This window comes from Fomitopsis serialis, assembly GCF_022376445.1.
Source record: "Fomitopsis serialis strain Sig1Antser10 chromosome Unknown B0H18scaffold_18, whole genome shotgun sequence".
Classification (NCBI taxonomy): Eukaryota; Fungi; Basidiomycota; class Agaricomycetes; order Polyporales; family Fomitopsidaceae; genus Fomitopsis; species Fomitopsis serialis.
In genome coordinates this window covers 458738-482784 of record NW_025954978.1, presented here as the reverse complement: position 1 = coordinate 482784, position 24047 = coordinate 458738, and the positions used below count along the sequence as shown (strand labels likewise).

The 24047-nt window shown below is 55.7% G+C and overlaps 11 protein-coding genes across 11 annotated transcripts; 5 read left to right on the top strand and 6 right to left on the bottom strand.

Moving 5' to 3' along the window:
• Positions 1-270: 270 nt before the first annotated feature.
• B0H18DRAFT_873437 (uncharacterized protein) lies at positions 271-1138 on the bottom strand (the record flags this gene model as incomplete). The annotated part of the gene is made up of 3 exons (XM_048040289.1): positions 271-338; positions 394-679; positions 740-1138. The coding sequence occupies 3 exons, from the start codon at positions 1136-1138 to the stop codon at positions 271-273; spliced, it is 753 nt and encodes a 250-aa protein (XP_047895853.1).
• A 2169-nt stretch (positions 1139-3307) lies between these two features.
• On the top strand, positions 3308-7096 carry B0H18DRAFT_995489 (uncharacterized protein). Its single transcript, XM_048045337.1, has 12 exons — positions 3308-3592; positions 3654-3823; positions 3876-4000; positions 4053-4081; positions 4133-4681; positions 4738-4860; positions 4917-4966; positions 5031-5088; positions 5141-5239; positions 5307-5868; positions 5926-6117; positions 6170-7096. The coding sequence occupies exons 1-12, from the start codon at positions 3562-3564 to the stop codon at positions 6897-6899; spliced, it is 2718 nt and encodes a 905-aa protein (XP_047895852.1). The 5' UTR covers positions 3308-3561; the 3' UTR covers positions 6900-7096.
• An 18-nt stretch (positions 7097-7114) lies between these two features.
• B0H18DRAFT_995483 (40S ribosomal protein S20) lies at positions 7115-7821 on the bottom strand. The gene is made up of 5 exons (XM_048045336.1): positions 7801-7821; positions 7601-7750; positions 7447-7547; positions 7294-7392; positions 7115-7243 (listed from the first exon to the last, which is right to left on the bottom strand). The coding sequence occupies exons 2-5, from the start codon at positions 7719-7721 to the stop codon at positions 7190-7192; spliced, it is 375 nt and encodes a 124-aa protein (XP_047895851.1). The 5' UTR covers positions 7722-7750; positions 7801-7821; the 3' UTR covers positions 7115-7189.
• A 1298-nt stretch (positions 7822-9119) lies between these two features.
• On the top strand, positions 9120-10385 carry B0H18DRAFT_1084027 (oxalate transporter; the record flags this gene model as incomplete). Its single annotated transcript, XM_048031736.1, has 4 exons — positions 9120-9176; positions 9233-9378; positions 9426-9554; positions 9605-10385. 4 exons carry the CDS (start codon positions 9120-9122, stop codon positions 10383-10385), a joined length of 1113 nt encoding a protein of 370 aa, XP_047895850.1.
• Positions 10386-10697: 312 nt separating this feature from the next.
• Positions 10698-11580, bottom strand: B0H18DRAFT_1209640 (uncharacterized protein; the record flags this gene model as incomplete). Its single annotated transcript, XM_048036328.1, has 2 exons — positions 11464-11580; positions 10698-11407 (listed from the first exon to the last, which is right to left on the bottom strand). Exon 2 carries the CDS (start codon positions 11289-11291, stop codon positions 10698-10700), a length of 594 nt encoding a protein of 197 aa, XP_047895849.1. The 5' UTR covers positions 11292-11407; positions 11464-11580.
• A 293-nt stretch (positions 11581-11873) lies between these two features.
• B0H18DRAFT_995478 (CobW/HypB/UreG, nucleotide-binding domain-containing protein) lies at positions 11874-13505 on the bottom strand. Its single transcript, XM_048045335.1, has 7 exons — positions 13233-13505; positions 13127-13154; positions 13039-13075; positions 12803-12980; positions 12543-12740; positions 12472-12519; positions 11874-12412 (listed from the first exon to the last, which is right to left on the bottom strand). The coding sequence occupies exons 2-7, from the start codon at positions 13152-13154 to the stop codon at positions 12146-12148; spliced, it is 756 nt and encodes a 251-aa protein (XP_047895848.1). The 5' UTR covers positions 13233-13505; the 3' UTR covers positions 11874-12145.
• Positions 13506-13689: 184 nt separating this feature from the next.
• Positions 13690-15081, bottom strand: B0H18DRAFT_930931 (DUF572-domain-containing protein). The gene is made up of 5 exons (XM_048041718.1): positions 15016-15081; positions 14757-14961; positions 14556-14703; positions 14422-14506; positions 13690-14370 (listed from the first exon to the last, which is right to left on the bottom strand). Exons 1-5 carry the CDS (start codon positions 15020-15022, stop codon positions 13805-13807), a joined length of 1011 nt encoding a protein of 336 aa, XP_047895847.1. The 5' UTR covers positions 15023-15081; the 3' UTR covers positions 13690-13804.
• Positions 15082-15178: 97 nt separating this feature from the next.
• On the top strand, positions 15179-17031 carry B0H18DRAFT_995461 (uncharacterized protein). Its single transcript, XM_048045334.1, has 9 exons — positions 15179-15251; positions 15325-15703; positions 15952-15975; positions 16029-16126; positions 16176-16332; positions 16392-16424; positions 16478-16501; positions 16551-16807; positions 16866-17031. Exons 2-9 carry the CDS (start codon positions 15590-15592, stop codon positions 16990-16992), a joined length of 834 nt encoding a protein of 277 aa, XP_047895846.1. The 5' UTR covers positions 15179-15251; positions 15325-15589; the 3' UTR covers positions 16993-17031.
• Positions 17032-18505: 1474 nt separating this feature from the next.
• B0H18DRAFT_995458 (fungal-specific transcription factor domain-containing protein) lies at positions 18506-21919 on the top strand. The gene is given in 6 exon segments (XM_048045333.1): positions 18506-18915; positions 19016-20227; positions 20278-20500; positions 20554-20581; positions 20601-20866; positions 20914-21919. The coding sequence occupies 6 exon segments, from the start codon at positions 18523-18525 to the stop codon at positions 21657-21659; spliced, it is 2868 nt and encodes a 955-aa protein (XP_047895845.1). The 5' UTR covers positions 18506-18522; the 3' UTR covers positions 21660-21919.
• Positions 21920-23376, bottom strand: B0H18DRAFT_995454 (DnaJ-domain-containing protein). The gene is made up of 5 exons (XM_048045332.1): positions 23304-23376; positions 22936-23257; positions 22644-22880; positions 22499-22593; positions 21920-22451 (listed from the first exon to the last, which is right to left on the bottom strand). Exons 1-5 carry the CDS (start codon positions 23326-23328, stop codon positions 22135-22137), a joined length of 996 nt encoding a protein of 331 aa, XP_047895844.1. The 5' UTR covers positions 23329-23376; the 3' UTR covers positions 21920-22134.
• B0H18DRAFT_995452 (uncharacterized protein) lies at positions 23377-23936 on the top strand. The gene is made up of 2 exons (XM_048045331.1): positions 23377-23748; positions 23802-23936. Exons 1-2 carry the CDS (start codon positions 23532-23534, stop codon positions 23876-23878), a joined length of 294 nt encoding a protein of 97 aa, XP_047895843.1. The 5' UTR covers positions 23377-23531; the 3' UTR covers positions 23879-23936.
• Positions 23937-24047: the final 111 nt, after the last annotated feature.

Here is a 24047-nt window from a genome sequence, read left to right as displayed (position 1 = left end):
TGTAGCGCACCACAGTGCGATTTCGACAAAGTCCCCTCTGCTCTGGGTTCGACACAAACTCCGCACGACGTGGACGGTCTTATAGCTTGCGGCGAGACTACCCCCTGCTCAAGTGTAGCGTCTGATAAGTGTCCGCTGCTGTTTCGTGATAACCCCGCCAACTGTTGCACATACGTACACATCAGCCGTCACGCAACGACCTGCACTGTTTGTAGCGTCGTAGGATAATGTACAGATAAGAATTAAAGGATTAACGTAGAACTATCCGCCTCAAAGGTCCACGAGACCCAGTATCCCGACCAGCACCACGATGACCGAAAAGGCGGAGGTCATATATGCTAGCAAAACCCAAAATCAGTTCTTGCGTCAAGAACATGCATCTGATGCACATACACCCGATGCTGAATGCAGTGGACACGTCTCTTGTAATCCATGCATAGGTCAAAGAGACTATCAGCGAGAGGAAGACCAGTCCGATGACGGCGAATGTCAGCCGTTTTGCTTGCCAGCGCTCGACAAACTCAATGCCGACGCCAGGTCGCGACATGAGTTGCCCCATCAAGTCCCGACTCCCTCGCAGCTTCTCCGGGTGATTGAGGAAGAACCGGAACCGCATATGTTGCCGTGAACTGACTCTGGCTGGACCAATTCGCTGAGGATAGACGAACTTGTCCCTGCTCTGAATCTGCGTATGAAAGAGTCAGAGTCTATGACATGGCACACCGAGACTCCTGCTTACTGAGATCATCGTGACAGACCGTACGTTCTTGAGCGAGCACCACCTCCGCCACGAGCGAAGTTTGTCGTATGTCTTGCGCATCTCCGTGAGGAGCTCCGCATCATCCCAGTGAGGATCAAAATTCATCATACGACTCTGCGAACCTCTGTATGCATGCACAGCACGCAACGAGGCCAGACTTTCTTCGTCTGCATACACATCATGTGGTTGTGGGGACGTAGTAGGTTGCGGCACCCATGTGGTACGGCGCGAGGGTAGGAACGGCTGATAAGGTGTTCCTATAGCAAAGCCAGTAGCAACGGCTCCATTGGGATACAGATAGCCGTTGGGTGAAGCACCCCCACCCGGTCCAATGTATGGATGGGAAGTAGCGACATAAGCCCCGGAAACAGCAGCCATGCCTGAGCCTGGTTCTGGAAGCGGAAACGGGGTAGCGTCCGGCGCGATGGCTGAGTAGCGCGCTGTCATAGGCACTGTGAAAGCATTCGCGTGATGCTGTGAAGCATACCCTTGAGGCGAATATGGATTTGGAGGCGGAGGGATCATCTTGGGTTGCATACTAGATGCAGGTGTGGATGATGGGCGCCGAAGATGTTGAGGGTCAATGTCATGGTCGACGTCACCCTGATAAACAACAACCTGAGGACGAGGTGGTACGACCACTTCCGTTTCGGAAGGGGTAGTAGTACCACCTCGCACTGAGGTCGCAGATAATTGCTGGCGCAGTTGTTGGTGTGACGCTGGCCTCGACCCATCACCCGTCCTCTCAGACGAAAGTGGTACCCATCTCCCGGGGATGTAGTCGCTGTCGGAATCAGTGTCGGATCGTCCCTCGTACGGGTCAAAGGGAAGGATGGTAGGACCAGTATAAAGCGTCGTCGAGGGACTGACGTCGTCAGGGGAGGTGTTGGTATCATGCGACGATAACTTCGATGTCGTTGATATCGGGCTATCAACGATGGTGGAGAGGCTTGATGAGGGGACCTCTGCCGGGGGCACCTCTGCATCGGAGTCCAGCGACGATTGCCGCATCGAATTCGGGCGACCATGTTGTGAGCCTGGTTCCAAGTGAGCGTGGTTGCCCGTGCTCGTAGACACGCGTGCCGGAGCGCAGGGTAATGAGCGCAACCTCCGCAGATCCGAGATGCCGCTAAGCTGGGACGAGGTTCTTTGTCGCTGAGTAGTTGTGAGACTCAGAGCAGGACGAACGGTGCTTGGTGACCCCTCCTTGCCGGGTGCCGCTGCGGGGTCCCCCGCGCCGTTGCTTCCCTTGGGCGGAATGATTCCCGCCGCCTCCATCCAGCCCGCAAACGACTCCTCTTCATCTCCCTGGTAGTAAAGAGTGTTGCCCAGATTATTGCCCATCCTGGAGCTGGTTGGGGGACGAGGAACAGGGAGATACCGACTCGAGCTTACCTGTATTGTATAAATATGTTTCTTCGTCCTTATCCTCGGTCCAGTAATTCGGGGCCTCTCATCCCCAAGTATCTACGGACCGTGTGTCTGGGACCAGGATACCTAAAACTGTAGGGCTGTGCGTTGCGGACTTTTGGGGGGGTCGCATGAGCGAGATGGCACCTCGCCGAAGGTAGGGACCAACCTTGCGGCACGGCATTGGGCCCTTGGAATCGGGGAAGGTCATCGGAACGGCCGTGCGAGGATGTTCCCTCGCAAGCTACTTGTACAGAGCGGTCGATTCCAGCAGTCGGAGCGCTGAAAGTCTCCGAAGGCAAACTGCATACCGACAAAGGCAGAACAGCGGGTCATGTTGATCACATCGCATAGTGCTTGAAAGGGCTCACTGAAGTCTGACTGCCGGGTATAGAGAATCAGCTTGTGCAGAAGCTCTGTACATCCGGAGGCTTCTGGGAGGCGCTCTTGTGTGTTGTCGGCCTCGACCGGTTTCAAGTGCCAGCACGCGACACCGGACGCCGTATTTACCTGTGCGAGAAGGCCGGCGCACATGTTCCGCACATGTACCTCGGAAGAAGCGGTCAACAAACTGTCAATGCTAGAGGGTTGATCCAGAGATAACAGAGATAGAGCGTACCGATAATCCGATCCTTCAACGACTTCAACCTCACAGAGGGTCATCGTCCAGCCGACCAGAGCTCATTCTCTCCGTATGCCTTGCAGACTACGTCAGGCTCGGCATCCGAGTCTTCGTACGACCCGTACAAACGCCCGCAGTCTGGATAAGATCATCCGAAATCATCGAACAGCAACTCAAGAGCCACTGAAGACGTGATGATCCATTTCTGCAGGGGACAAAAGCAAAACCTGCTTGGATAACGCCGCGTTGGGCTGCATGTTTACCTAAACGTTGTCGCAAGTAGAGCGCGCATGTTACCTCATAGATTCGTTTCATTAACGCACCTGCGGAATGTCCTGCAGCTCCGTCCCTCGCTACGTAGTATATTGCGGTTGAATGCGTATTAGCATAGAGTAGGCTTGGAAGTGAGTGCGCATATATTTGCCGCTCGTGTAGTCGCCAGTGATATCACGTGAGTGCTACGACGCGCCCGGCATGCCGTTCAGCACGGTCCACGCCTCAAGTACTATTGCATACTCAAGTTCATGCTCTTAACGCCATTAATTCCTTCCATCCTTCCTACTTTCTCAGCCTGTAACGACGAGGCTGGAAGATCCACGAACTGCTAGGTTCCATCTGACCGGTCGGCACGATAGCTTCGGGTCGCGCGCGGCTTCAGCTCGCCTTGCATCGTCATTGCTCAGTGCTCATACGAGGGCAAATAGGACTTGCATGCAATATCTTGTCTACTGTGGCTATTGGAAAGCATCGCGCGAGATAAGCGGCAGTCATGGCAGAGTCAGGTCGTCATACACGCGCAGGTATGCCGGAAGCCACGCTCATGCACTGCTGTCGCGACTAACGTTGTGGTGATCGTCGCAGGCCATGGAAATGTTGTCGCACGCCTTCATGCGTTGTTTCCAGGGCCAGCATTGACCTCTCCGAGACAAGCACAGCAGCCAACCTCGCCGGTCCCACCTGCCCCGCCCCCGTCTAGACCGTTCCTGAAGGTGAGGATTGTGACATGGAACATGCACGAGAGTGTACCAAAGGTGAGCAGGCATTATTCCGATGTACATTCCACCCTAGACAATGTCATGCCAGGGCGACCTGACTGAGCTGCTTGGATCGCTACTTGACCAAGCCTCGACAACGACGCAGGTGCAAGATCCTTCGGGTCTAACGACCTTGCCCGCGGACGCGCGCCATCCTTACCATATTGTAGTCGTGTATGGACGTCCCCTATACCTGTGTAATGCTGCTGATGCGATCTCTCTTCAGTGCCGGACAGGAATGCCCGACCGCTACAGGTGAGAGCATGTCGAGTGCATTCGGGTTGACGTACAGCTCACTGTATTCAGGATTGCCGTTGGGCCTTGGCGCGGGTTTCAAGCTCAAAGACCTCGTCGTCGTCGAGAAGGACAAGGATAAGGGAAAGGACAAGGAGAGCAAGAAGGGTGTTGAGCACGAACAGAAGGATGCCGAGTCAGAGCATGGCAGCAGTCGCGTTCCCGCACTCACTGAACCAACCACTCCCCAGCTGTCCTTTGCCATGCCCGCCGCAGTAGATACCGAGGAAATCATCGAACCGTCATCAGCCAAAGGCTCGATAGAGATCTCGCACCACAAGAGCTTGCTACACTCGTCTCCCTGGTCGCTCACGCTGGACGGCTGGTACAGCAACAAGACGCTACCCCATCGGAGCACGAAGTCCTTGCCGGAAGCATGCGATTCCCCATTGCCCCGGACTGACACGCCCGGCAACTCGGATGCGAAGTCAATAAACGTGGCAGGGGAGGCTGGGCATATGCAACCTGCAACGGCCCCGTATGAGCTCCTCATCAAGGAGAGGATGATGGGTCTCTACCTCGCGATCTACGTCAATGTGAACGTCAAGCATCTCGTCCGAGGTGAGTCCCTGTGCATCGTCCCCAGTCTGAGCAGAATGGATGACGCTTGTGAATAGGTTCTTCGAAGGATGCGGTCACTACTGGTCTCATCGGCGGAAGAGTGGGGAACAAGGGCGGTGTGGGTATAAGCGTGAACATCGCTGGGACCACCCTCCTATTTATCAACGCCCACTTGGCAGGTAAGTGGTCAGGGCACGTGTTTTCCCACTGGGTACTGAATACGCTGCCTTCCCAGCTCATGAAGGCAAGGTTCAGCACAGAATCGCCGACTTCGCTAAGATCAAGGTGGGCGCCGACTCTGAGCATCTTGTATGCATCACCCCATTTACGGGTCGCGTATCTGCATTAGGCGGAATTGGATGTGGATGACTTCCTCTCGCCGGATGATCCGCGGATCATGTCAGAGGGTGAGTACAACGTCAGAACTTATTGGTAACAGCCCTGACACCGTTCGACAAGACATTACGGACAAGTTCGACTACACGTTCCTATGTGGTGATCTCAACTTCCGGCTTGACATCACCCGCCTTCACGCAGACTGGCTCATCTCACGCAAAGGTATGCATAGCATGCACGATATACATAAAAACATATCCTCATTCACCTACTCTGTACATGTGGACAGAATACGCTCAAGCCCTCGCATTCGACCAGCTGCGCAAGATCATGGATGCTGGCCGAGCATTCGTCGGCTTCCACGAAGCGCCCATCGCCTTTCCACCAACCTTCAAGTTCGACGTCATGCGCACGATGAGGCGTCGCCGGAGCTCGTCCAAGCCCTTTGCAAGCCCGTTCATGCCCTCAACGCCCATACCCGGACACCAGAAGATCCTCACTCACGTCACAGAGAAGGAGGGTGAAATTCTTACCGGCGCGCGCGACACGCTTGACGACAACATTGCGAATGAGCCCGAGCAAGTGCAAGAACCAGAGCCTGAGCAGGATGCGGCGTCCGTGGTCTCGTCAACGTTCACATCCGCGCGTTCGAAATACACAACCCACAGCCAGGGCGACGAGGCACAGGACATGGAAGAGGATGACTTGTTCTTTGCTACGGAGACAAAGACGAAGTCGGGAAAGGTCATTCAACGGCTCTCTCTCCATGCTATGAAGGCGAAGTGGGTTGCGATGGTGTCCCCAGCCAAGACGGAATTCATGAGCCATATACCTACGAAGCGGAGGAAACGGTGTGCATTATTCGCCGCGCATTCCTGTCGTTACACTGATGTAGAGAGTATTCCCAGACCGAAAGTAGAGTCTGTGAGAAACAGTCCTGCCCCTGAGCCTAACGGCCGTCGGTCCCAGAGCGCTCCTCGCTCAATCATGGACGATCGTGCAAGTTCGACAAATATGTTGGACGGAGCACAGGGACTGGAGCTCCCGGACGATGGCAAGGGTGTTTACGATTCATCTCACAAGCAGCGGGTGCCCAGCTGGTAAGTGTGGACAATTGGGCTCATCCTAAGCTGAGTCTGACTACCTTTAAAGGTGTGACCGTATCCTCTGGAAGTCTACGGTAGAGCCCGAGTTGGAGGAGACCCTCCCGCCCCTGCAGCCACCCCGAAACCGTGTCTCCAACATATTTCAAGTCCTCCGACCCATCCGCAGCCGGCGCGATTCCGCCTCCTCAATACTTTCCGCCGTCCTAGGTCCATTGAACAACTCGGCGACGAGGCTACCACCGTCTCCTCTGGCATCACCGGGCGGCAATCGTGAACCACGGAAATTCAATCGGTTGCAGCCTCACCGTGGCCCGCGCATGTCGAGGCCCAAGTCCGTGGATACCCTGCCTACGCTTACCACGCTCCGCTCGCCCAGTGAGCCTATGCCACCCCTTCCGCGTCGCCTGAGCTTTGAGGGCGTAACACCGACGTCGGTGCCCCTGACGCAGTCGCAGACGATGCCGCCGCCGATGCAGGACCGTTGGACACCCGACGTCCTCGCGACTGAGCATTCGGCTGTGCTGACCTCTCCGCCTGCGGCCGTGACGAGCCCGAGCTCTCGCTGGTTTGGGTTCCTTCCGGCGTTCTTGCACCGAGAGGGCTCGATGCCGATGATCAGCAGGCCGGACAGTCCGGTTTCACCTGAGCAGCCTCCGCCACGGCGGGGGACCGTTGTGTGCCTTGACTATCGGTCGCTCGACGATGCGGCCATGCGCCGCCTGGAGGGCCGCAGCGACCACCGGCCAGTCATTGGTTCGTACGCGATCTACATCTAGTGTTATGTAATGCCTCTCGTCTCTAGACATGTTACGTTAGTCCGTTCACGGAATCCGCTCATTACTGACAAGTTTACACATGTAGATACCCACATACACTCGGACGGTAGCGTAGATGATAATATCCATATCTGTACTTGCTGGCATGTGCTGTACGTATACCCAGCTCTCGATGCTTTATGTTTTGGTCTCTCAAACGTTCTTGGGTTCAAGTGTGCAGTGGGACGGTCATAGCATTGTTGACGCAGGTAACATACAACATAGCGGTACATCGTCAGCAGGCATACATCTCAAGCCGAGATAGTGACCTCGACCTCGACACCGGGCTCCAGGCTGATGCTCGTCTAGAATGCAAGGTCAGAAGTCAGTCACCTGCCTCAAGAGATAGGCTTACGATCTGCTTGACGATCTCGCTGGAGGAGTGCAGGTCGATGAGGCGCTTGTGAACTTTGAGCTCGTAGCGGTCCCAGGTCTTCGAACCCTCACCGCAAGGCTAAAATAATCATGTGAGACGGACAGAACAAGAGTACGACCTGATCCCACTTACAGTCTTGCGGGTGGTGATCTTGAGGCACTTGGTGGGGAGGCGGACGGGGCCCTTCACGCGGAGCTGCTTGTCCTTGGCCCGGTTAATGAGGTCCGCAGAGACTGTGATGCCCTGTGAGTCTCGCACCTCTGAAAAGGTGCAGAATACGACGTACACTTCTCCAAGTTCTTGACATTGCTGCTCGTGAGCGTGATGCGGATCTTGTGGATTTTGGCGGCGGGCACGGGGGCGCCGGTAGCGTCGTATTCCTTCTCACCCTTAGCGACGTAACTCATCCTTGCTGTCCTGGAGAGTCAGAAGGTGACTAGATATGATTGTGAGCGAATGTCTCTGCGGATACAGCGGTAGACGCACCTGAGGGCGAAGGCTTGTTGATGGTGTGTATACCGAAATTTAGAGTTTATGCGAGCGACTCTACATCTCGGCAAGTGCCGAGGAATCACCTTATGTCAGCGGGGCGCCGATCAGAAACTCGATCACGTGAGTGCATATAACGCGGTACACAAGTCGCGCAACGCGTCTCCAGACCTTTCACATCGAAGTGCTCCTCTCTCGTAGTAACCTCCTGGTGAATTCGGTTTTTTTGAAGCAGTAATATTGGAATTATTTAGTCTGGCCAAGTGAAGGTGGAGACAGCATTACAAATGCGGCCTGTGCAAATAGCTGGATTGTCGGACGGAGAGATTATCATAGCAACCTTGGTGAGGCTATGAGAAGAGCTGGTAACATCTGTAACACTCACATAGAGCTGTGTGCATGTCTTCCGTAGCCTAGTCAAGACGCATATAGCCACTGGCAAACACTGTCAGTCGAGCACTCGGTGATTCAAGTATATCGATGTGAGTATCATTTCGTCATGGTTTAGTTGCTACGTTGTCTTATTATCCCCACACGCAGCGGTAAATTATGTACAATATTGTAGAGGATTGGATCAATGGATGGATCGGACGTAAGTCCAACGTCCAATTGATTGCATTGTGCACAACACTCAACTGATCGCTTACCAACATAGAGGATCTCGCAGTTCTAGACATCTGGTCATACAATATCACATCGTTGAACCTATGCTACAGTGACAAACTCAGCAACGAACTCGGAGACTACGATTTGTTACACAATGGCAATGACCTTGCAAGACCTTGCACTGCATGCCGCGATACCTCGAGGGTAATTAATTTCCTTAAAGGGAATTGGTACAAATTAGGCAAGTGCTCTTCGCTGCTCACAGCCAGCCCCGACGTTTAGTTAATGCCTGTTAATGCTTTGGCCTTTTGGTGGCAGCCGGGTAGGGCTTATGAGCCATTCTTGTCATGAGAACCACTGATTTCCTGTTCAGACCTGGTGGTCAGCGTACCCAGTTTGGCCAAGGCTGACAGTGTAACTATATGGCAACGGAGCGCCCGGCCACTGCAGCTACTCTTCGAGTCCATTCGGCAGTGAAGCCCACTCGTAAGCACCCTCATCAGTGTTAACACTCGGATGGTGTTCATGACAAGGCCAGGACCGTATACTCACTTCGGCCGACTACGTTCGCGAACATCAACTTGAAGTCGATGACCATGGTCAGAGGGGTAACCCGGAATAGCCGTGGTTCTCACGGACGAGACAACTCCGCTCTGCTCCTCCAGCCGCCGACGCCCGCTTTGCTCTCACCCTCACTCGACCCCGCCGCCATGACAGACCTGCACCGACATCTGCAGGACAACAGATCAGCATACTCGCTCGCGACAGTGCACGACCCCCGTCGCCGTCTGCGCGCACGTCACTCCTTTCGCACACCGACGAGCCTGCCCAGTATGGTACGACAACACCCACCGGCCCCTCGAGCAAGCGCATCCTCTTCAATGCTACGCTCAAGATGGCGGCTATCTTCGTCGTCAGCACGCTGTTTCTCGGAGGAACACTGTGGCTTGCACTGCCAACTCTGGACGAGTGAGTTGCGTTCAGTCTGGCTGCGAGCGGGCACTGACATCGCGCAGGGAGGACCGCCCGGACCTCCGCATCCCAAAGTCGTTCGCCCAGCTGCAGGCACTGAACACCCTGCTTAAGAAGTACCGCGACATCTACCCCTACCGCATTGTTGTCTGTTACGTAACGACCTACCTATTGTGCGTACGACCGCTCTGATCCCTGTCGACCGACACTGACCACCCCGCAGCCTGCAAGCGTTCTCGCTCCCCGGGTCAATGTACCTATCCATCCTGGGCGGCGCTGTGTGGGGCGTGCCGCGGGCGATCCTGCTGGCGTGCACATGCGTAGCGTGTGGCGCGACGCTCTGCTACCTGATCAGCGCGGCGCTCGGGCCCGCGCTTCTCACCATGCCGAAGTACAGGGCGCGGGCGGACGTGTGGTCGGAGAAGATCAGCGCACAGCGCGAGAACCTCATCTCGTACCTCATCGTGCTCCGGATCGCGCCGCTGCCGCCGCACTGGGTCGTGAACGTGCTCTGCCCGCACCTCGGGATCGGGATCGCGCCGTTCTGGGTGAGCACGTGGCTGGGCATCCTCGGGGTGACCGTCATCCACACGACGATCGGCGGGAGCCTGGACGAGATGACGTCCGCGGACGACTTCCACCTCATCTCGTGGAAGAACTTCTTCATGCTCGCGGCGGTCGTCGTGGGCGTGATGATCCCCGTCGGGCTGCGGTACTTCTTTAAGCGCGAGCTCGCGACCGTCGTCGACGTCGAGGCGGACGCGGAGAGCATCGCGGAGCAGTACCGCGACGACGCGAGCGACGTCATTCTCGAGCAGGGTCCCACCGTGGGCGCCGGCAAGGGCAAGGACACGAAGCTCATTAGCCTCGACGACGAGGACGACTTCTCGGACAGCGATCCGGACGAGGACATCATTCTCGAGGCGGGGCCCGCGCTCGTGGTCAAGGCGGACGAGCCTGCAGAGCCAGCCCGCCGGGAATGGCGGCGAGAGGACCTTCTCTGAGACTGCTTTGACACTCCCGTCGGGTACGGACGCTTGCGCAGTGCTCGGAGACATGATGAGGTAGACGTGTACGCTGTAATATCAAACAACTACCGCCCGATGCTGCTGTGCTCACGGCCCTTTCTCTCCCTTGTGTTAATTAGACTGTCGGATATGGGTTTTTGAGGTATCATATTTTCTGTAGTTGCAATGCTCTGAGAGATCGCTGTATGACGACGAATAGTGTATCCATGATACAGCATGTGGGTTCGGAATGGTGGCTTGCTGTTCGAACCTACTCTATCACGTATCGTGTGTGAGGCTCTTTGAATACTAGCCTACAGTGCTGGTCAGCTCAGCAATCTTCTTCTCGACCTCGTACAGCGACAACATCTTGTCCTGAGGATAACGGCTGTTGAGTACCTCACGAATCGCGGTGTATGTGCCCTGTGGTTCATTTTGAAGGACCATGTAGATCTGCAACGAGTAGAGAATGTCTGCGTTGTCAATGTGGTTGCGCAGACGCTCAACCATGTCCTCATCCAGAGGGCCGTTTGCATGTGTCGCGGAGTTGAGACCGTCGATGAAAGCAAGACTGTGACGGAGGTCATCTGATGGGGCGGCGTACTCTTCTGGCTCGTCGAGGTCTGCATCATCCGGTTTCCCATCCATATTTCCCACTCCAGGGTGGTCCAGCTGTACGTCTTGCATGATGCCAGCGCGTTCTGCTTCCTCGTGCGTATCCTGTATCTCCGGGCTCCTATCTCCACTTATACGATTTGTTGGCGAGCGGGCTGTCCGCCTGTTCGCGGTTTCCTCTAGGCGCGCACGATACGCAGGATACCCAGGCTCGAGAATGTGTGGTACATTCGTGCTCCCGGTTGCGCGGGCACCATCCGCGCGGCCAGACACGGCGAGAGACTGCATGACAACAAGCAATTATGTTCTAGCCTGAGTACCTGAACAACTGTAGTCCCCACCTCAGATTCGCTGGTCCCTGCCCTGCCCGGCATCGGTCCTCCCAGTTCACAATCGAGAACAGCCTATGAGCCGTATTCTAAGTTCTGTATTTATCGTCACCTAAGCTAAGTATACATACCGACTGGGGCACTCCAGTGCTGTCTCTCGCATGCCTCTCGATGTCCTCCTCAGTGTCACGGCGTACCCTCTTCGAAGAGGGCGGTGTTACACCGTCTTGAAGCGTGGCTTCGTCTGCTGTACGGTGCAATGGAACTTGGACGGAACGTCCTTCGTGAGGGTTTCAGCGGCGCGAGCAGCATGCCAGGCTTGCGCGAACTCTTCGAAGCTGGGCAGCGGGTTTTCGCGCTCGCGGTAGATCTTGTGTAAACTGAACGTGCTTGGTGCAACGGACTTGCTCCCTCGGCATTTCTCAAGGCAGGTACACTCGACTCGGTTCGCTTTACCCTGGAGCGACACGCGAGGAAAGCAAAGAGAACGCAAACGAGATTACGACACTGGGTCCACTTGAATTTGATCCTCATGGCAAGGGCGAGGGGAAAGTAGTACAATTCTTTCCTCATAATTCAGGTATTAGAACTACGCTTACGTCGTTTCAATCCGCGCAGGCTTTGACTGGGAGGCTCAACGTACTCGTACTCCAAAGGGAATCACAAAAGCACCACACAGGGACATGACTGGCTGATCAACATAAGATGCAGAAATCCAACTTGAACGCGGAACTACATGCTAAACCTGTACTAAACACCACTCACCAGGGTCTCAATATCAAATATAGCCGGATGCCACGGTAGTATGTCTATTCAAGCTATGCTCGCCCCAAGCTTCTCCGCAAATTTGCGTGCAGCCCGCTTAACCTCTCCTCTTTCGCCCATGACGGTCAGCAGCACGGAGCCCCGATCTCCGAGCCCATCCGCGGAGGTCGGACTGAGGTCGAATCGCCCGAACGCCCAGTTCAGTATGCGGATGCCTTCTGCCGTCCGTACGAAGCCCTTGACTCGCCAGATCGTCTCCTTTGAGAGGCCACTGAGTGCACTAGACAATGTCTCCCCGTTGACTGCGTCGACCACCTCGGCCGCGGGAGGCGCATCACCCGTTTTCGTGAGGGAGGCGGTTGCGGAGCAATCACACGATCACCATGACCATGTTCGTGATTGTGGCCTGCGGAGTGGGGCGGCTTCCCGCCTTGAAGACAGTGACCGTCTCCACCTCGTCGTGATGATTTGCGTGGGGGTGCTCGGCTTCTACAAGAAAGAGCTTGGAGTCGAGCCCAAATATGAGGTTGGGGTCGACGCCCGCGCGGCCTTCACAGCGGACTTTGGGCGTCAAGTCATTCAGTGTATTCAGGTGGTCAATGAGGATGTCCAGCGCGCGGTCGGATATGTGTTCCCATTTGTTCTGCGCGCACGGTGTGGTCGGTGAGCTTTACAAGCGCAGAAGGGATAGTTTGAGGGGCTTACGATGAGGATGACGTCTGTGTAGCTCGCCTGCATCTTCGCTGTCGGAGAGGTATCTTCGTAGCCTGTGAAGTTCTCGGCGTCGATCACCGTGACTATCGCGTCGAGCCGTAGATCGTACTCCGTCTCTCGTTCGAGCTCGCGGATCTGGAAAGCCAGAGTAGCGGGGAATGCGGAGCCTCTGGAAAACGGATACTGAGATTGGCAGGTGGCTTTCACCTGCATTGAACTACACTCACGAGCACTCGATGATAATCCTGTCTGGCCGGTATTTCTCTATGGTGGAACAAGTGAGATCTCGACTTTGGGATCATTGAATTGTAATACCTTTGATCTCCAACAAGGCAGTCTTCATTTGCCCAACCAAGACACAGCACCTATACGGGGATGAGCTTTCAGAACCGCGTTCGTGCATCGACTCGCGCTCACATACATCCGTTCAGAATTTCGCTAACAGCGGCTAGACTAGATTGCTTCGCAAGTTGACTGTCAACTGTTCGACAGCTCACTTGAATATTCCCACCGAGCACAGCAGTTCGCTACATACCTTCGACATCGCCGAACTCGTTTTTAAGTAAGACGACGCGGTAGTCTTTCGGCAGCTTCGGTAGCAGGGACAGGATGATAGACGTCTTTCCTGCTCCCAAAAATCCGGTGAAGACAGTAATGGGGATGTGGGACGTTTCTGGATTGACGAGGACATGGTGGTGTGGCGGTAAGTGCAGAGCGAAAGTGCCGCCGGCGCAGACCCGCGGCTGATACGCGTCTTCGATCTCACCATCTTGTGATCGGACGAGGATCGAGATACGAGATGTACTGAACGTCGTCCTCTCATCCTCCGGTTCCGGATTACAAGGTCTCACTAAGATAGCAAGTCTTTACAATGCCAACAGCCAACCATAGTAAGAATTTCCGTCGATAGAGCGTGATAGAATAATAATAGGGTACAAATGACATAAAATCATAGGGCTACAATATATAGTCCGGAAAAGAAGTGCGAAATCGTCACCGGCGCAGGAGGCTTCCCTTGACATCGGGCGGCTTTAGTCTTCCGGTAGCACTTGATGGCTGTGATCGTCGCGCAGTGTTCTCGAGGATCTTCGCCCGCAACGAAGAGACGGCAGAGCTAGTCGCCGGACCATCCCGACTCCTCGCCAAAGACCCGACACGCGACGACCTCTCGCGTCGTGAGGGCAAGACAACATCGTGACTGAGCTTTCTGCGCTTCGCCTCCTCACGCTCACGCAGCGCCTGCTTCTCCTCCTGCCACAACTCCTTCGCCTTGGCTTTGCTCTCTTCGCTCTCTGCGGTGAGTGCTAGCGTCTCCGGAAGTCCGTACGCGCTCTTCAGCTTGTCGTCTGATTCCTGCTTAGCCTTCTCGATCTTCTTGTCTTCCCGAAACCGTTTCCGGACCTTCCGGGAGAGCGAGTATGGGTCGGAGCCGTACTGATCAGACAGCGACTGGAGGGATTCGAGCCGCGGAACCTGGACTTGGTTCACGTAGTTCTGGGCATTGGTGGATTTCTCGAGTGCTGCGAGGGGGTCGACGGGTCCCGCATTGGGATCGGTCTCTGCGAGTCCGTTTTAGCAGATAATAAGACGGACATGAACTGGATGCATACCATGCACTGCGAAACCCCCGTTCTCCTCAGGATCCCAGTCTTCATCCTTCTGTCTCGCCCCCGAGGTGACGACATAACGCGTATTCTGTCGAGGCGCAGCATAAGAGGCATATCATAGCTGAGAGCTAGCATACCTTCGGGTCCGTCTGGATCTCGAACCAACCATCGCAGAGATGACATTTGCACCGGAATGAGTAGATGGGCGTGGAGTAGTAGTTCCCAATCTTCTTCTTCTCCGCATTGTAGCGTACGCCCATGCCAATGTGATTGTTGCATGTCCCGCTACACGCACTGCGTGAGTGGTAGTTTGACCATAGTCTTTGGGCTACACCCACCACCAGATGTTGAACGGCAACTCAAACCGCGTTATCAGGATACCCTGGTCAATCTTCCTGGCCCTGTCGCCCAGGGCATGCTTTCCTATAGAGACGGTCAGGTAAAGCAGAGCTATTGTCAGAGACGGACGGAAAGCACCTCTGTAAGCATTGAGACTGCCATGCTTCTCGCCGTCGTAGTCGGGCGGGTAGTATTTGTTGAAGCCTGAGTCAGTTGTGTCAATACAGAGTTCATATACAGAGTATGATCCTTACGCACCCTGCATGGCTCAGCCTCTTGACCGTCCTGAACAACTTGAAATCAACCTCGGTCGACCTAGTGGCGACTCAGTTCGATCGGGCAACGCCGACGTTACCCCAGTAAAGTTCGGCAATTGCCGTGATCGCCTTAGCCGCTCACCATGGCTCGCTTTCCGACTTGTTTCCGACTGTCTTCTCAGCACCTTGGACTTCTCGACAACCACACCACCGATGTTGTCCTGCGTAATGTACACTGTAAGTGCAAGTGCTCGATCGCGCTATAGGGATCCCCACTTAGAATCAGCTCTGTACGATGCGCACGCCATAGTCGGTTGTGAACCCGGATGTCAACTTTCCGCCTAGCGGGCCGGGCTCAGTGATTCAATTCTCCGTAGGACCGTAACTCGTCAGGCGGGTTGTTCACGCGTCGGTCATCGTGGTCAAACAGAACAGACCGTGTTACCGTGGTTGATCCTTCTCGCCGAGGGACACGCCATGGGAGACGATCTACATAAAATACGGGTGGTCAGCGTACAGTGTACGCGCTCCGAGTCCCAGGCCTGCACCCGCTGGTACTAAACGTCACGGATAAGATGCTGCTACGGAGCTTCGTGGCTATTCCTGCGATTGCCCTAGCCACCATTCTAACGGGCATCGTGGTTGCTAAAGAGCCGAGCTCAGAGTTTGATTGGCGGTCCATCGAATACGTGTACGCGTCGGAGACTCGTACACGTTTGTACAAGGCACTCGTGGTCACGCGAATTTCAGGTGAGCATTGCTACTGTCTGTAGAGGCCACCAAACGCGCTGATGATGGCCCGCCGCAAATGGCTTCATCGGCGACTTGCTCGATTTCTCCTTCACTCCTTATGAACTGCTGACTGACGAAATCATATACGCTGACGTGAGTCCTCTCGCCTCTCCGTTTGTTTGGCGACATCTTGACAGCTCTACAGACGAGCTCGGACGGTGCCAATTGGGTGAGTCCATGGGCCGTTCGCACCCAAATGGTCACCCTCAATGGTCCTTTTAGATAGAATATTTGACGGGATGCTTCGCGGGGAACCCTGCCCTATGTCCGCGAAAGCTGTGGAACTTTGCTTTTGCCGGTGCAGACATCGACGGGAATATGTGGGCATCGATACCGAGAGATGATCTCTGTGACTGACACGTTCCACAGTTTGCCACTGCATCACAACTTCACCGTGCCGCTAGTTGACCAAGTGAAGCAATGGGTCACCAACGCCAAGGACGTCATCCCCCATCCGGTGAAGAATACACTGACGGCATGGTGGATCGGCATCAACGATACAGGAGACACTGTCTCCAACACGACAGTAAGCTAAGACGTACCACGACCAGTCCCGCAAACTGAGCCTACTTTTCGTCGATGCAGATCACGGACTGGACTGCGTTCTGGAATGCTGAAGTAAAATTTTCGGTCCATTCCAAGTGTCAGAGTGCTCACAATTATCATGGCAGATGACGTCGTATTTCAGTGCTGTGGTCAGTTAGTGCTCGATAAATGCATACACACGGCTGACAGCCCAATTAGCAATCCGCCTACGACAATGGTCTCCAGGGCGCATATCTTTTCATCAACGTGCCGCCCGAGGAACGTTCGCCGGCCAATATCAATTCCCCAGACACCATAAAGGCGCACATCGATCTATACAACAGCATCCTCGCGGACTACGTCGCGACCTTTGCCAAGACGAATCCGGCGGCAAGTGTGCTGACGTTCGACGCGCATTCTTGGTTCAACCAGGTGCTCGACAACGCGGCTGCGTATGGCTTCACTAACATTACTGGGTGCGGAAGTCAAATGAGCGTTCGATGGCCCAGGTGCATGCTGACGGTCCTAAGACAGGTACTGCACTTGTACCGACCCCTCATATTTTTGGTACAATACCGGACATCCGACCGAACGTGTGCACCGCCTACTCGCCGCTGCAATCGAAAACCGTCTGGAGATGCTTCGACTTGACAGTCAGTAGTGCAGAATTACTGGTTGGTAGATGAATAACAAGCGAGAGTAAACTCCTTCGCCATCGGATGCCCTTTGAAGCTTCCAGGCTGAGCCGTAATGTTTCACTTCAAGACAGACATTGACAGTGTCTCTAGAGATATTCCAGTCATGCACTGATGACGCTCGTACCTTTCACGGGCCTGGACTCGGATGGTCTACACCCGCATCTAATAGTAGTAAGGGCACGTTCCACTGCTATTCGCCCTCACATCGGACAAACGTGGTGAGGCTCCGTTCATACCAGCCTGTCGTGAGATAGATTGAAGGCCCAGTTCGTGAGATATGCTGTTAACGTCCTGTCAAATCAGTTCATAGTTTTCCGGCCCATCAGGACTACCTTACGCTCCGAAATCGTAGTGCCTACTAGATTGCAATGAAACTCTGCAAGTGCACCTTCCACACAACTTTAAGTGCTGTAAACGTTTGAACCCTCTGATCACTCACAATTAGTAACTCGATATCAGCTTCCACCGTGGTAACATCCTAACCAGACCCGGAGGATGTTCGGAGTCGCCGATGAGATTGACCGCGCCTCGGACGTCTCGACTTTCGCAGCGGCAAGTACTAATACTTAGGAGGCAGAAACGCCGTTCGAGAAAACCGCGTGTGACGCGATGGGGAGCACTTCGCGACTCGCAAGACCCAGGACGCGTCTGTTATGATCTCCTCCATACATAGCATCCACACCGCTATGTGTAGCCGTTTCATCTGGACGTCGTTGACCATTGTGGTGATACCTTCACCACCATCCCGCGTGGCCGAGATTGCTGCCTGACGATGGGTGAAACCCACTGGATGCAGCCGTGTTATCGGTATCCGAAGGCGTCGAAGGCGGATGTATGATTGTGATGTGTGAGGCTCTTGCGAGATCACAAGATAGGACGCTCACACAGGTCCATGTCAGCTGTCTTCACCGCGACCTCAGGCATGCAGCTAGCCAATAGGATATGGACTGTTGGGTTACCTCGGAATGCGGCGACATGCGCATGCGAAGTCGGTCAATTCGATCGAAGTGAACCTGTCGACGTCCGAGGGATGCGAACTTAAGTAGAGACTTGAAACGACGACTACAAGTATTTAGGTCGCAGCATTGAGCTCGACCAAAGGAATGGCGTGCTGCGCCTCCTTCTGCAATCGCCTACAGCGACGGTCACATAGCAAGATCTAAATTCCTGCTACGGAACCGATCGCAATGAGGCATTGGCATTTCTACCTAATAATGGGTCCCTGTACACAGCAAACTCAGTGAAGGACGACAGATATACTGCAAACAAAGTTGAAGGTCACAGTACATATGCTCTGCTCTTGCCCTCTCCGTGATGATGTCCCCTTATTCGCTTCGAAACTGACCGGGTAGTTAGCGGCGGGCAGTAGTTTGAGTCTCAACATATCGGCGCAAGTCCCCACTGGGTAGCAGCATTATTCATCGAGACCTACGACGGTACATGCGTAAGTACGATGAACGAAGTTGGACCTCGGTTGCTGGTCATTTTGCTGAATGGCCGAACATGCGCCCGACGGAGTGTCAGAGGTCACGGTATACGGGGTACAGACGCCCGACGAGCGCTGCACGCACGGGCCACGGAGTTTGATAATCAGCGTCGTCCTCATCGTTCTCGACGTCCATCTCAGTGGTTATTGCAGCGGCGAGCTCGACACCGCGATGGCGCACCTCCTGCCCCAACACGGAGATCTCAATTTGACGCACTCATCGCTTCAATCCGCCCTGCAGATCGATCCCAATCAGCAACCCGCCCAACAACCCGCCTCGCCGTCGACGAGCCGCAAGCGTAGAAAGGGCGAGGGCGACGAGCCTGCGCAGCCAGCAGAGCCCCGACGATTGCGGCGGTCGCACGAGGCATGTGCGCGGTGCAGGAGCAAGAAAATCAAGGCAAGTCCCGCCGGGCGAGCCCGACGGCAAATTCCCGTCCGCCCGCCCTCGCGGCCTCGCTAAGTCGTGGTCGCGCTAACTGGCTAACTCCTTTCCCCAGTGCGACTCCAAGCATCCGCGCTGCACAGCGTGCGCGACCGCGGGCACGGCATGCCACCAGGAGGACAGACACCGCCAGACGCTTACCCCTCGCGGGCACACCGAGCGCATCGAGCGCCAGCTTCTCCAGTGCGACGCTCTCCTCAAGCGGCATTATCCAGACTTCCACCTCGACGCGCTGGACGAAATATGTGCGCGCGAGGGCATACAGATAGATTACAACGAGGCCGCAGTCTCATCAACATTCCAATTCACGCAACAACAGGGCGGCCCAGCAGCACCGGGCCCACGACCGTACCCGCTCCGCAACGAAGCACCACAACCACCGCCAGGCGGATCGCCCCCGAGGTACCCGCCGTATCCTGGACAGCCGATGATGCCCTATGGCCCGCCGGGACCAATGATGCCGTACCCGCCTCCCCCAGGTGTGTACCCACCTCACCCACACATGCCGATGCAAGGCCCGCACCCGGCGTATGGTCAGCACATGTATCCTCCTGCGGGACCGCCGTTCCAGCACCCACTACAGCCGCACCCGGGTCTCCAGCGGCCGCCGTCGTCGCATGACATCAAGGGCCAGGACCCGCTGTCTCGCGACATGTCAGACACGCAGGCCCTCGTGAAGAGTTTCGGTGTAGACATGGAGATTGTCGCGGGGGTGAAGTTACCCGCTCGAGACAAGGAAGATCTTGCGGTGGGCTCAGGCGGGCTGAGCTCTCAGCGGGACCGAGAGATCACAGAGCCACGGGACAAAAGCAAGTGGTTGACCGTCTCCATGCGCCGAGACAACCAGACCGCACAGACACTCACTGTTTGGCTGCCGAAGGACCGTGGAATGGTGCAGCACATCGTCGAGGTATACTTCACTCGTCTCAACCTCCACCGACCGGTATTCTCGGGGAACGAGTTCCATCAGACGCTCGACATGCTGTACGAAGGACGGCCGGTGCTAAACGATCCAGGCTACATCTGCAGCGTGTACCTCATACTCGCACTGGGGACTCTCAGCGAGCTCAATTCGCGCTCAAACGGCATCGACAAGGAGGCGCTACAGCCACCGACAAGCCCGACGGCGTCCAAGAAGCTCATGCCGCCCGACTGGCCAGAGCACGAAGAGTTCTTCGAGCGCGCGCTCGCTGTGAAGCCTGACCTACGTGTGACGCTGTCTAGCTTACAGGCGCTCATCCTGTTGCACTGGTATCTGTACACCGAGGTGAGTCTCGCCCTTCAAATTGTTTGCTCCTGCGTCTCATTTGGTCTTAGCGCACCGGACGGACACTTTGGCGTCTTGTTGGCAGCCTCGTGCGGCTCGCCGTCGAGCTCGGGCTGCATCATAACCCTCTTTCGCAGTCCCATGTATTCACCGAGGAGGAAGCGCAGCTCCGGATCCGGTTATGGGCGATCGTGCTGGTGCATGACCGTGGCACGTCTATCCTGCTCGGTCGGCCGCTGGCGATTGCGCCGTCAGACTCCAATACGCCCAGCCGTCACGGAGCAAGGACATATCGGAGCACTTCGTGTTGTCTGCGCCGCTTGCAGATATCCAGGCGGACATCATCAACTCGCTGTACTCGCCGACACGCCAGAGCGCGACACGATCTTGCGGCATGCGCACGCATCATGAAGAGCATGGCGAGCTTCCGGAGCCGGCTGCCTGAGAACTACAAGTGGTTCTTCGTGAACAACCAGAACATGCCGGAGGAGCGGCGAGCGAAGATCGTGCAGGATATCACTGAGGACCAAGGGCTGACGCTGCTGAAGATCGGGATTACGAGGATTCTGCTGCTCCGAGCGCTCTTCAGTGCGACGGAGCTCGGATATCACCACGCTTCCGTGCGCTTACAGACGGTGCGTTACTAGCTTGTGTTGACTGTCATAGACTGACGTATCGCGCTGCAGCTGTGGTCACATCGCACAACATCATTGTGGTGCACAACCAGTTGATACATTTCCCGGACATCACGTTCTTCGTCTCACCCATTCCAGTGCACATCGCGGCGATGGTCATGCTGTACGGACAGATGTCGCGCTGCTACGAGGTGCCGCGTGACAATGTGATCGCGGACGTGTGGATGGCCGTTGACATCCTGCCCAAGTTCCGATGGCGCTGGGAGCGGCGTGAAGCGAACGGCGACCATTCGCTGATCGAGCGGCTCGCGGGGAGCGTGCTGAACGTCAACCTGCACGCGGTGAAGCCGACGTACCAGCCGATGCTCATCTGGGAGCGGGACTGGGACGACGTCTCGATGTCGCCGCGGGGCACGCCGACGACGAGCCCGACGGTCGGCCCGGCGTACCCCGGCGTGAAGGGCAGCCCGGGGCACGTCAATGGACTGGGAGGCGCGCCTGGGGAGAGCAAGCAGATGCCGGAGGTGCCTGGTGGGCTGTTCTTCCCGTTCTACCCGGAGAACCAGGTCCCGCCTGGGCAGCATGGCTCCCCGCCTGCGAGTGCTGGCGGAAGCGGCGGTGGCGGGCAGGAGATCAATACGCTGTTGGCGGCGGCAGCTGCGGCCCAGCCGCTGGGCACGTATGGCTACCCGCCGTCGCAGGAGTCGTACATGTTGGAAGAGAAGGATTCCGTCTCCGGTGTGCCTCCGCCGCCGCCGCCGCCGCCGACTGCGGGGATGTGGACCGTCCGTCGATGAGAGGAGATGGCTTTGCCTGGTGTCTAGGTCCCGGATTACTCAGTGAGACGTGCAACAGGCGCAGTGAAATACGAATACTCTACTCGCGTGTGTATCGAGGTTATTTTTATGTCCCCCCCTGTCGCAATAGTTTGTACAGTACCGTGTACCGACCTTCAATACTGTACACTAGTAGTCTCCTCTGTGTCATGTTATGCTGTCCGCCCTTGTCCGTCGCTTTCGCTTTCGGTATGCAATACAACGTGTGTTATTTCCTCTATGTGGACTACGCTTCTCCGCCCCGATGTCGCCACCCTCGCGACACCGTGCGTTACATGTCAGTTACTCTAAGTGCTAAAAGGGCTAGGTACGAGGGTCTAATCAGTAGTAGTGGAGCACGGCATCTCAATCAGCAAAACGTTACAACCAGATGGAGCATAGATCGAATAGAGAATGGAGAGTCCGAGCTAAACGGAATGGGTGGAGGTCTACATATTCATTTGAGGACGTGTTCCATCCGCTCTAAGACGTGCACTAGCCCGCTCAGGAGACGGTGCACACGTGCGTTCAGGAGGGCAGTCTTATCCGTGCCGCCGACGCCCTCGCGGGTGTCGTCCGCGGCGTAGAGGTCATCTGCCTGCTCGCTGAGCGCGCGCTCGAGCGCGATGGGGAGCGACACGGTGAGCCGCGCGAGGCGGATGGTGAGGCAGGAGCGCCGGCGGATGTCGAAGTAGGAGAGGTCGTGGAAGGCGCGTTGCACCTCGAGCAGGTGTGTGAGCTCGTGGTGCAGTGCGAGGACGCAGGTCCGGCAGGCTGGGATCGTCAGAGTGATGCGGATGAGGAGCTGAGTGAGTGCTCACTGAGGGCGCGCTCGCGGATGGCTTGGAGGGAGACGAGGACGGAGTTGATGCCTCCTCGCCTAATCGGAGTGAGGGGTTGAGGTCGTTGACCGTTCCTTGAAGGTAGCACACATGAGCCTCGGATCCATAAAGGGCTGAACTCGACATACTGAGAAGCGACCGGACCATGTCGAGGTCGCCATCGAGCAGGTCGTTGAACACGCCGATTATAACCCCGCGAAAGGTCTCTTGTGCAGGAGGAGTTGGTCTGGTCGCGAAGATATCATAGGATTGTGGAGGTTGGGAGTCGTAGAGTCTCCTGGAGGAGGGCTTGCTGAGGACGTCGTAGGCGACGGAAACCTTTTGGAACGCGCGGGTAGCCTCTGGATTATCCGGGAATTTGCTGCGTCCCATCCGATGAGCTCGGACGACATAACAAGATATATAAGTGCACATACTCTGGATGGCACGCTTTACTCCGTGTGAGGTACGCTCTCCGGAGAGTCATCTTATCTGTTCGGGACGTCCGTTTGACACCCAGAATGTGGTAGAGGTCATTCTGGGAAAGTATCTCTTGGATTACAGCTTTCTCTTTACGGTTTGTTTTCAATTGCGAACGAGCGAAGGATGTTGAGGATGTCGAGGGAATGGAAAGGGGTCCTGAATCGGAGTCGTCCGAATCTGTTGAGTCTGTGGATGGCGACCAGGCTATGTGTCTCGAAGCAGTGGGGAAGTCCTCGTCTTCATCCTCCTCGATCGGAAGGTGGAAGTACGAGCTCGCTGCCAGAATTGTCAAAAAATTTCGGCGAGAACAAATAAGACATACCGGAGCTCAGGACATATGAGAACATGTCGGCTGGCGACGAACCATGCAGTGGTCGCTGTGCACATCCTCGAGCACCTCAAATCAATTACAGCCACTCGGCGCTTGCATGTGATTCCCCACAGATCGCGTATCGATCGTCACGTGGGTCGCGACATCCACCGTGGTCCATCAACTAGCATTTGGAAACTTGAAGATCTACTCAATCCCTTCAAACATCTCATCGCATCCATGCTACATTCCGGAGTCTGTTCGTCAGATGCTATGTGTGACAGTATCCGAGTCGCGCGATGGCACCGATGGAAGGTCCTGCTGATTCGAGGCAGTGACAGTACCGTCATACGACGGTGCGTACAACCGCGGACGCACTGCCGCTTCAATATTTTGCGTTTGGTGCGCGACGGGTGCATCTATCACACGTTTGTCAACATATTACGAGGCTTCTATGGTGCGTATCGTCCACCTCAGCGGACATCCATTGCCGAAAGTTTGAAAAAATAGCGAGCGCCGCTTCCCAGTTCATCGGACTATTCGCCAATGGCCCATGGGGCCCTCACCCGCTGAAGGTACCTTCATGAATTAACATGATTCATCGAGAATGGGTTCCCGATCTCGTAAGTACCAGCCCACGTCGGATCCAGCTGCTCAGTCGCTCGTTGATGGAGTGCGGACGTGAGTGGGAAATCAGCACGTCGGGAGCCACTCACATCGAAGGACGAAACCCGTGTCCTTGCTTCGGTGGCTTAA